This window comes from Vicia villosa, unplaced genomic scaffold (genome assembly GCF_029867415.1).
Source record: "Vicia villosa cultivar HV-30 ecotype Madison, WI unplaced genomic scaffold, Vvil1.0 ctg.002932F_1_1, whole genome shotgun sequence".
NCBI classification, from domain to species: domain Eukaryota; kingdom Viridiplantae; phylum Streptophyta; class Magnoliopsida; order Fabales; family Fabaceae; genus Vicia; species Vicia villosa.
The window spans coordinates 107,483-119,716 of record NW_026706071.1 but is presented as its reverse complement, the minus strand read 5'-3'; the positions used below and the strand labels follow the sequence as shown (position 1 = coordinate 119,716).

Genomic DNA, 12,234 nt, shown 5'->3' with positions numbered 1-12,234 from the left:
CCCGTCGAAAGGACTACATATCCTTTTTGATGAGTCTACTAGAATGATCATCCTGTCTGATAGGCATATGCCCATGATACTGGTCGCATTTATAGTCGCCTCAGTACTTAAAATATAATGTATCCCTACTATAATTATAATTAATTGCGTCATCCAGCTCCACCAACGTCGCCCTTTTTAGTGAGAGCTCATCAATCTTAAAATGTTCAACAAGTTTAAGCCAGGAAATTACATCCAGTCGACCCTTGTACTCTAGATGGTCCTTGATGTCGACATCGATGGGTTCTCGATTGTAGTTTCTCCAAAAATTTGAATTTAATCTCCAACATGTTCTCTACTCATTCAGGCAGTCTGCATTTCCAAGACTGACAAAGTGGAAGAAGTCGGCGCCTCTATCACACGAGAAGAAGGGGACATAGAAGCAACCATATGATCCTCCTCAACACCCTCATCAGAAAAGAGAGCGTCAAAAGAAGAATCCCTATAAAACAATTTATATTTTAAAAATCTTTAATATAATAATTATTATACAATGTCTATTGAAAAACCGTTAATTTTTTTTTACATCAAAATAGACTATAATTGTGGTTTTCTTTATGAAATATTAAAATTGAGGAGAAACAAATGGAAGATTAAATTGGGCTATAGAGATTTACTAGTCAAGGAAAACACCTAAACTTGTGGAAAGCCCCTCTCCTTTATTTAGCCTTTTTCTTTGCAACCTCTCTCCCTCTCTAACCTTACTATTGTTCAATTTTTCTGATTCCTGGTTTTTTTTCTCACTACATTGAGATTGAGGTAATGGAACAGAGATTAAGGTAACATTGCATCAATGTATTCATGGTTATTTGTTTTGTTTTTTTTTTTTTTTTTTAATTATTTCTATAACCCTTCATGTTACATATGATATGGTTAAGTTTTATAGAGAAATCATGATAATGTAATTAGTTATATTATGATAGAAATAAGGGAGTTAGTTTGTTATTATAGTTTCTGTTTTTTTAATAGATCAAATCCTTTGTTGAAATTGTCGGAAATAACCATATTTCATTGCTGTATGAGTAACATTTTGTTAAGATAAAGACATAATTTGAAGAACTGAGATTTGTATTTTTTTTCTTTAATAATGATAGAATCTGATGATGTTAGAAATAAAATTATGCACATTGCAAACAAAATGAAAATTTTAGATTGTGTGAATCAATTTATTTTACTCAAAACTTAGATCTAATTGACTCAATCTTTGATAAGTAAATTATTTATTTTTGTATGAACATGATGGTACATAACAAATGGTTAAATGTTTATAAGTACGAGTAATCTTCATCTTACGACTCGATTTTAAAAAATTAAATCAGATAAAATTTCAAATTTTAAGATGGTGTCAGCGCCTAATTCGAACCCTTATAACATCTGCTATTAAATTTTGCCTATAAAATCTTCCACAATTTATATGGAAATACCAAACTTCATAGTCCTGACATAATGGAAGACATAGACAAACTATAAAACACCGACATGGACACGACAACGACACATTGTTACTGGTAATAATTTTAAAAAATAAATAAATTAAATATAATCATAAATGTCGGTGTTGTGTCAGTATTCAACACGGACATGAACATATCTTTTTTCAGAGGTGTCGGTGCCACGTAGTATACAAATCATATGTGTGGTTATTGTTGTTTATGCTATTGTGGATTTAAGATATCTAAACCAAGTAGTTGTACTTGTTCAAAAAGTTCATGTAAGTTGAAAACAAATCCTTATTTTTTCATAAAGATATGGTTTAGTATTTGATTATGATTCTTGTTTTACAGAACATCAAGACCTTAAAAATCACTTGACATCATTGTCTGATGGAATCTCAAAGTGGCAGAGGATCAAACATTCATCATAGAACTCATCATTCAACAAATTCAAGTGAAACTGAACCATTCAACTCACAAAACAAACCAGAACACTCACATCATGATCCCATTCACTTCATGCCAAATCCAACACCTCATAATGAAAATGCAACTTTTCATCATACCAATGACCAAACAAATCTTGCTAACCCTTTTGGTGAGTTTCATTCTCATTATCCAAACAACTCAGACTCTTCATATTCATCATCACAAAACCCTTTCTTAGTATTTGGTGATCATGATGATGCAAATGATTCTCATAAGTTGCATGACCATGCACCTTTTGAGGCTAATTTTCATCATCAACTACCTTCATATGAATCATCTTCACTAGGAAATCCCTTCCGTGACCCTCACAAGATTGATCAACATCATGACCATGATGATGATTGGCATCATCAAGATCATTGGAACTTCCCTGATCATGAAGAAACATCACATGCTTCTTCCTCAAGTCAACTTTCACACCCTTTGTTCACACTTGAATCAACACAGAACCAGCAACTAGATGATGCAAATGATAAGAACCATAAAGGTAATACTATCTCCTTGAACAACTAAAATTTGACGAGTTTCGCGACAACTTTTAAGTGTCTAACGCAGTTTAAATATATGGTTAGTTACGTTAAATAGATGGTTAAGAAATATATTAGAATTGAATATCTGAAAAGTTGCGGTTGATCACGTCAAAGTTTGTGGTTAGTAAAAAAATGTTGGTGGTTAACGAATTTTAACACCTATTATATTCGTTAACCATATATTTGAAAAGTTTTATAAAATTAGTTGTCGAAACTCGAAACACAATTTCTCATTTTGCAACAAATAATGTTGCGAACAAGTTATAGACTCATCGGTGTCATCATTTTTCACAGGTTTCGAACCTTCAACTCAGCGAAACATGCATGATTCTCATTCTACAGGTTTTGAATCTTCAACTCAGCAACATATGCATGATTCTCATTCGACAGGTTTTGAATCTTCAACTCATCAACACGAACATTCTCTAAGCGCTTCGAGTAACACCGAGAAAGATCATGTACATCCAAAATCGCAAAAGGAAAACATGTTCGCTTTAGAAGCTAGCGATGATGATATGCCAGTAAGATCAATGCCAAAGCATGAACAAAAATCTTCTACTCAGCAAAACATGCACGATTCTCGTTCTATCGGTTTTGAATCTTCATCTCCTCAACACAAACATGATTTTCTAAGTTCTTCGAGGAACACCGAGAAAGATACTCATGTACATCAAAAATCGCGAAAGGATAGTGATGATGATAAGCTGGTAAACTCAATGCAAAAGCAAGAACAAAAATCTTCAACTCAGCAAAACATGAACGATTCTCGTTCTATAGGTTTTGAATCTTCATCTCCGCAACACAAACATGATTCTATAAGTTCTTCGAGTAACACCGAGAAAGATACTCATGCACATCAAAAATCGCGAAAGGATAGTGATGATAATATGCCGGTAAGCGCAATGCCAAAGCACGAACAAAAATCTTCAACTCAGCAAAACATGCGCGATTCTCATTCTACAGGTTTTGAATCATCAACTCAACATCACATGCATGATTCTGTAAGTGCTTCGAGGAGCACTGAGAAAGATACTCATGCACATCAAAAATCTCGAAAGGATAGTGATGATAATATGCCGGTAAGCGCAATGCCAAAGCAGGAACAAAAATCTTCAACTCATCAAAACATGCATGATTCTCATTCTACAGGTTTTGAATCTTCAACTCAGCAACACAAAAATGATTCTCTAAGTGCTTCGAGGAACACCGAGAAAGATACTCATGTACATCCAAAATCACAAAAGGAAAACACGTTAGCTTCAGAATCTAATGACGATGATTTCCGAGTAAGACCAATGCCAAAGCATGAACAACAAAAATCTTCAACAGTTGTACTTGTTCCCGAGACGATACAAAACCCTCCGATACAGATAATGGAAAGACAAGAGAACGGTTCTACTACTCCATCTTCAACGCCGAGAATTCCATTACATGTTTTCGCGAGAGACAAACTAAATGCTCAATGGAGCAATGCCTCTAATGAATCATTGTTTAGCATTCAAATGGGAAAGAGTTTCTCGAACGACATGGCTTGGTTGAATAAATCTGGTGAATTGGATAAGAATGGCGATCACATGAACTACATGTCGGGTGGTGTTCAAAGTAATCATCCTCCACTTTCACCTCAACCACAAGCTACTAAATTCAATGATATTAGCGCGAATTTCACTGAACAGCATCAAAGTAATTTCAAAGTAACTGAGGCTAAAGCTGCTGAGACAATGCGAGAGGTTATAATGGAAACTAGTACAACGCCGGAGAATGATAAAAGTAAAGGATCGACAACATTCTCTATTGCGGCAATGCATTCGGATACGCTTTCTAGTTCTAATAATGACAATTCTCGGCATTCAAATGGAAGCACCCAATCTTTTGCATTTAAATCGTAAGTTCAAGTTACTTACTGCTATGAAGCACGGACACCAAGTATCGGTGTTGGTTTCAGACACTGATACTAACACAGACACATCTTTTTTCAGAGGTGTCGGTGCTACATAGCTTTTATGTATACCAAAAAAAACACTCGGATGATGATACTTCTTGACGAGGTTTAAGTCTTTATTTGACATAATTTTCTTGAGCAAAAAGTTTACCTGTTTTTTTGGTAATGTGAAGATACGCAGATGGAGAAAAAGCTGGCGACAAACCCGGAGAAAAACCTCTTTCGTCAAAACACGACGAAGAGACGAAAAAGCAGCCGAAGCAGTCAGGGCAACAGAATGCGAAAACAACAGTAGCACCATCTGCAGCTCAAAACACCAAACCAACATCAAATGCTCCGCAGAACAAATGGCTATCTTGCTTCACATGTTGCCACTAGATCACATTAGAGTCTCTCGGCTTCGAAGAAAATAATTTTTCTAGCAGGGCCGTCTTTGAGGGTGTGTCAGGTAGTTTACAACACAGGACCTCAAATTCTTCAAGGTTAAATTTAGGCTAATTAGACCTCATGATAGATCTGCCACGGTTAAACCATAACTAAATATAGACCATTTGTTGTTGTCACAGTTAAACTGTAGCTAACATGGGTCTCAAAAAATTTAAGACGGTTCTGTTCCTATGTCACCTTGACGATAGTATAACATAGTTATTTTGTCGATTAAAGTTTAGGTGATTCAAGTATCGTAATTTAGTATTTTATCGGTCAATGATACTGCAAAGTACTAATAAGGAAAAGTTTTTAACAAAAAGATTTTCTGAAAAAGATTTTCTTATACACAGACCACTTGAACAATGTATATGATAATCATTAAAGCTAAACTAATCAAAGATAATTTCATTGTTTTCACTTACCTCTCTACATTCTAAGAAAGATTGATCTCTAAAATGAGAAAGGATAAACAGTGATATGCTTCATTGGATTAGCAACTTCTTTACCACCAGCATGAATCACAAACTCTTTTGGTGTGAGGAAGCTACCATGGCAGACACATACAATACAAACTTCACCGGATCTATACTTGTATAGAAAACCTTCTATTCTCTTCCCGTTTGGACCGTCTCCGGTCGTTGTTACAGTCGGCATTTGTCTCAGTTTCTCCATCACATCACCCTTAAGACTGCAGTAGTTAGGGAGATTAAGTTTTTTTGTTTGATTCTTAAATTTAGTATTTCTAGACTTAGGCAGAAGTGGAATTTCCTTCACGGAAGCAATTACTCCTTCAGATGAATTTCTTGGACCTATATATGAAATGTTGTATAAGCACCTATTTTAGCTTTTTAAAGCACATATCAAGAGAAATATAGTAATGATTAAAGTTGATGAAGCAATATTGATAACGCAGTAGCCGATCAAACTGCAATTGCGGTATGATTTTAAATCATGCGTGCGTGCGACCATATTATGAACCAATTAAAACAATTTTGTCCATATTTATTTAATTATTTTCATCAAAAATCAAAATTTTAGAACATCAAAACTCAATTTTCTTCTAATATAATAAAAAAATTTAGCTTTTAATATTTGTCAGCTATGTATTTCAAACACCTTCCAGTCAAAATTTGTTACAATGACCACAATTACAACATCCAACACCAGCAACCACAATTTAAAATCATAACCCGAAGTGTCACAATTCAAGGATTATATTACATATTAGCTATGAAGCACGCATATCAGACACGATCACACGACTCCTACATCGAAAAGTTGATACACTTAATAATTTTAAACATAATCACATGTGTCATAGACATCGACACAGACATGAGACACGTTTGTTTTTATTTAGAGGTGTCACTAATTATAAAAATACAAATCATAAGATTAAAAATCAAATTTGAAAATTGGCATTTTGGAAATTATTTCAAACATGGAAAAGTTACCATGAAGCTCAGAAGCTGCCACCATTTTCTGCCTCTCTAGAACCATTCTCTCCCCACCATCAATTGGAAGAGATGAAGATCTCTCTATAGATGGCCCAAAGCTACACCAATTTGGAACACTAATACTTCCTATCTCTCCACCCACCAATGATGATGACCTTATCAACCTTCTTTCTTCCACATTTTCACCACAAAGAGAAAGCTTAAGAGTAAGGTCCATTAAAGAGAAAAAACCTTTGGGCTCACAATGTTATTATCGAGAAGAATTGAAGAAACAAAAGGTAAGAAGAAAAGTATAAGAAGAAAAAGAAAGAAAAATTGAGAAGGAGTTTAGAAGTTAGAAGAAAGAAGAAAGAGTGAGGTTTGAATGAATTAATGTGTCATGTGTTCAAATTCAATGTTTGCTTTTTGTGTGAATTATTATGATGACAAAAAAGCATATGGAAAGTTCCACGTGTTGATCAATGGTGAAGATGGTACATTTGTACATATGACATGTATGGTCATATTTGTGTTCTGTATGTGGTACATCTAATGCATGTTACATCAACTTCTGCCGGACACACTCCACTATGCCACGTAATTTTTAAGGGAAATTTTGTGTAATAATGATATGTCGGTGTTATGTCCAAAGAAAGTAAAAGAAAAATAAACAATTTTTTAAAAATGTTTCTTTTAATAAAAAGATATGTATATCTATAATATATGAAAAAAGATGTGGTGGGAAAACACTATCTCATTAAAGTGAGTTTAATTTTATTTTAAAAATTATTTTGTGCAATTAATGATGTTATATTGTTCAATTTCAACTACATTCTTATTGTATTAAGGTTTTACTTGTTAGGTTTGGTTCAATTGATAGGTTTGGTTCAATTGATGATTTAATATGGTTCGATTGCAATTTCTTTTCTCTTTTTTCAATGTCAAAATTCAAATTTGTTCTCTTTTCTCTTTTCTCTTGCTTCTCACATCTCACTTTTCACTTTCCTTTCTCTCATTTCTCTGACTTCCAAAACTATCTTTCTCTTCCTATTTCTCTTTGGATCAGTGATGAACACAGAAGGTTGGTTAGGGATATGAGTAAATTTTAAGGGTTTGGTTGAAGGATATGAAGGAAGAAACCTCTGTAAAAACGTAAATCCATTTTTTTGTAGTGGCGAGATTGTTTCCGACAGATTTTAAGTGTGGTGGTTTAGTATATTGTTGGTGATGCGTCGGGGAAAGAAGAGGGGGTTCTGTTATGCACAGTGGTGGTTACTTTCTGAGTTAAAGTAGGGGAAGTGGCTTGAGCGTTTTACGGTAGTGTGCAGTTTCGCGGTGGTAGATCTATGGTAAAGCTCCCAACTTTCTGCACATCTTTTCTTTATTTTGATGTATCTCATTCATATTGTGGCCATAAAAGTCAAAATTATCACAAGGTATGAACAAAATTTTAAACTTCTTCATGTTTTACTTTCATAAGTTGTGCGGTGGTAGATCTGTAGTAATTTTTATTGAAGAATCATTCTCATAATTTTGTTTCAGCACAAAAAATGTTTAAGATTGCAGATGGTTACAAACTTCCCTAAATTTGATGATCTTTTTCATGTTCATCTCACTCTTCTTTTTCTCGTTCACAATGTTTTTATCAAAGAAAAGACTATTTATCAAAGCTTGTAATCCATTCTTATATTTTGTCAAACATTAACACAACACAATTAGGGCTATTCATGGTATGATTTTTTGAGAAAACCAAACCATAATAAAAGTTTACTCGAACTGAACCAAACGATTTCAATTTAATCAGAATTGAATCAAACCGTTTCAATTTACTCAGAACCGAACCGAATCATAATCATCGATTTGATATATTATTTCGAAATTCTGAACCGTACCAAACTGTTAGAAGTTAATTTTTCCCAAACCTCACCATTTAACCAAACCATTAAACTATTTTGTATTTTTATTTTTTTTTAATTTTTAATTTTCAATTTCAGTTTGGTTCGGTTATAGTTTCGGTTCGGTTCTAAAACTTTTTGTACAATATGATTCGACGGTAAAATTCATTTGATGGTTTTTTAACAGCCCTAAACACAACCGTGATAAAAAAAAACCAATTTAACACCATACAAAAACCCACATGAAATACATAGTTTTTAGATTTTCTATACCTTCATGGATCACATCCATTTTTTCTTTTGTAGCTATACAACTAAAAACCCTTTATGTCTATGATAAAATCAATATTTTACACACAGTTTTAATTAAATGGTTTGATTCAACCTCTTTCGATATTGTCTACAACATGTTCGATGGAATATTTGAGTTAACTGTTGATGTGAATAAGTGTTCGTGTTTAGTGCATCTACAGATGTAGATGATGTTGATTACGTATTAAATTGTGAGTCCATCTCGGTTGCTGTCAAAGCATGAACTCATACACTTTGAGCCTTTGATTATATTCGATACATTAACCAACGAGTTTAACAAGGTTCTAATGAACTAAATCCCCAAGAAAGTTTACCTCCTCCGGTCATATGATCCAAACTAAAATCATGATTAGAGAGATAGTGGCTTGAGCGTTTTATGTTAGTGTGTGGTTTCGCGGTGGTAGATCTGTGGTAAAGCTCCCAACTTTCAACACATCTTTTCTTTATTTTGATGTATCTCATTCATATTGTGGCCATAAAAGTCAAAATTATCACAAGGTATGAACAAAATTTTAAACTTCTTCATGTTTTACTTTCATAAGTTGTGCGGTGGTAGATCTGTAGTAATGTCTTAGGGCGTAAGTTTGATCTATTCTAATTGATTAGATTAATCAATTAAATTAGATAAAATTTTCCTTCTAGTCATTTCTAGGGCTCTTAAGTTATCTAACACAGCTTTCAAGTTATTTTTAAATGTTTTTCTTTTAGGATAAATGTTTTTAGTGTGTATGTGTGAGTTGCCTCAGTACTTTTAAGCTACTACATTATTATTACATTACTCAGTTCACTCAGACAGATTGACAATACCTGACGAGCTTCCACATTTTCATTTTTGAATTTGTTGATAGTTTGTCTTTGAATACTTCATGTTTATTGATATTTGACTTTGAGTACTTCATGTTTGTGGATGCGTTGTTGTCATCAAAACTTGATTGTTACCTATAAGTAGGGGTGTACATGGGTTGGGTCAACCCACAAAACCCAATTAAACCCACCAAAAAAATACACAAAAGTGGGTTGGGTCAGGTAATTGGGTAGACATGGGTTTCAAAACCAAAAAACCCATTAAAAAATCAGGTTTCGGGTAAAATGCAACCCAAACTCAAAAGACCCATTAACCCACTAATCAAATATTTATTATTACAGTTTTAATAATTTTTTATGAATATTAACTTAGAAGTTGTAATTTTTGTCTCTAACCATTTACTATTTTAGTGAACCATGACATTAACTAATTTTGAATGTTTTACTTTTTGGTTATTTTAATGTTAATACAATTTTATGTCATGCAACTTTAATTTGTTGCTAGTATTTTATGATAATTGTTATTAGTTAATACTTAATATTATCATTTATTATTATATAATGCTAAAAAATAGTAAAAATATATTATCTAATTTTTTTAAGATACAAATTTTGAGTAACTTTTATAAAAAAAAATGATGACTCATCATTTAGTCCTTTAATGTTAATAAGCAATATGTTTATTAAAATAAGAAAGCAAAAAAATATTTAGACAACCCATTATCCAACTCAACCCAAAAATTAATGGGTTTGCCCAAACCGACTCATTGATATAACGGGTGGTTAATTTACATCATCCAAGGTGTCCAATATAAATTTGGTCTTAGATTTGACCAAACTCAATTCAAACAGACCCATGTACACAGCACATAGATCAACGGATTTAAGGGGAATATCCCTTTTGGTACGTGAGAAGTTTGTTAGACCACCTCCAACGGGAGGTTCGTCCCTGCCTTTTTTCAGGAGGCATCAAATTTTATGTTCTCAAAGTGCTCCAGTTGGTTAACGAAACAAAGACATGCAACTGTTCGTTCACTTTTTTTTATATTATAAAATACAAACTAGTAAAGGACCCATGCGCCCACACGGGTCACGTAAAGTCGGTATAAATATTAAATAAATATAATATGGTTATGGTTAAAAAATTATATTAAAATATATATTAATTAAGCGAAATAATTTCTTCAATGATGATTATCATATCAATATTAATTTAATTTATCAATTTGTAGTTGTTTTCAATGATGATATTTATGTTGGATAAAAATTAAAATAATATTAAAGATAATTAATTATTATTGTTGATTACAATTTTAACTCTGAAAAAATATAATTCTTGATAAAAAGTAAAAAAATAAATAAAAATTGGGATAATGTAGTTATTATGTACTATCATTATCAACAATTTTTATGGGCTCCCACCCCTAGTATGTCTACCCGCCTTTTTTTTTCGCAGACACACATTATCAACGATTTTTATGGGCTCCCACCCCTAGTATGTCTACCCGCCTTTTTATGAGCATGATTCAAATTGCAAATTTAAATTATCAAAATAAAAAATTGCAAAAAAATTATAACATCTATATAAGTCAAGAAACAAAAAATAATGAAATGACATATTATAATTCAATGCAACACATTTAAATCTCATTAATTAACTTTAAATATATATTTAATTTGATTTAACAAAGAAAAATTTGTACAAAAGATGTATATTATTAATATTAATGTTACTTATCACATATATGTCGTTAATTTCTCATATTTGTGTTAGCTACTCATACCGAATCAAAAATACTAATGTAATGGAATAAAAACAGCAAAAATATTTAATTCAAATTGCATATCCAATAACAAAAATAGAACATTTATTAAATAAAAAATAACTTATAATTTTATTTATAATCTTGACAGAAAAAGATTTATATATCAACTCTTTCTTTATATTTGATATATTTAATGAAATGAATATAAATTAGAATTAATGTCAAATATTTTTGTTATAGATATTAAAGAAATGAATATAAATTAGAATTAATGTCAACTATTTTCAATAGGAAAGATACAATAATGCGTATTGAAAGGTGTTATATGCATTTAATTTTTAATTTTTAATTTTATACAAAATCTTTTTTGTATGTTTATTTACAATTATTTTATACTGATTCCTTTATTTGAATTTGAATTATGTCAAGGTACTATATATTTTTTGATATTGTATGGAAGGTAAAGAGTTATATGAATTTCACTTTTTATGATTAATAAACCGTAATGATTACTTTTAGATATTGGAATTGATTGGAAAACTTGTAGCATGCAAAAGAAATAATGATTGTTTTTAGATATTGTCAAATATTAAAGACATAAAGGCATGCTAATATGAGTTGATGATGAAAAAATACAATTGAAGGCATGAAAATCGGATTAAAATATTTGTTTAAACTTGGACATGAAATTAATTTTGGTAGACATCGATTTTCTTATTATGATAGTAGTTATTATAATAGTAGATCAATTATTTCTTAAAAAATATTAATAATTGCAAATGTTAAAAAAGAAGACTAATTATTATCACCTAAAACTACATATTCCCAATGACATTTTCTTCAAACTTCTAATTAAAAAAGACTATTAATTATTACCACCTACAACTAAAACCTACTACAACTAAAATCTACCTCTATTGGGTCCTTTACTTTTTCACCATATGGATGAACGTATATAAGATCAATCTATTTTTTGGTCTAACAGGTTCAGTTTAATCAATGACAAAGGATTGCGATAAAATAAAATAAAACTATTTAATATTTTATTAAATAAATTAGGATTGGAAAACAAAAAAAAAAGTTAATCGTGTGAATTTTTTTAGCCATAAATAACTTTTAGAGATATTATTATTATTATATATTAATTTTAAAAATATTA

General features: G+C 31.5%; 2 protein-coding genes across 2 annotated transcripts; one reads left to right on the top strand and one right to left on the bottom strand.

The window, feature by feature from the left end:
- The first annotated feature begins 743 nt into the window (after positions 1–743).
- Positions 744–5,278, top strand: LOC131640082 (uncharacterized). Its single transcript, XM_058910488.1, has 4 exons — positions 744–818; positions 1,824–2,448; positions 2,786–4,376; positions 4,607–5,278. The coding sequence occupies exons 2-4, from the start codon at positions 1,863–1,865 to the stop codon at positions 4,809–4,811; spliced, it is 2,382 nt and encodes a 793-aa protein (XP_058766471.1). The 5' UTR covers positions 744–818; positions 1,824–1,862; the 3' UTR covers positions 4,812–5,278.
- Positions 5,081–6,683, bottom strand: LOC131640083 (ninja-family protein AFP3-like). Its single transcript, XM_058910489.1, has 2 exons — positions 6,317–6,683; positions 5,081–5,671 (listed from the first exon to the last, which is right to left on the bottom strand). Exons 1-2 carry the CDS (start codon positions 6,534–6,536, stop codon positions 5,313–5,315), a joined length of 579 nt encoding a protein of 192 aa, XP_058766472.1. The 5' UTR covers positions 6,537–6,683; the 3' UTR covers positions 5,081–5,312.
- Positions 6,684–12,234: the final 5,551 nt, after the last annotated feature.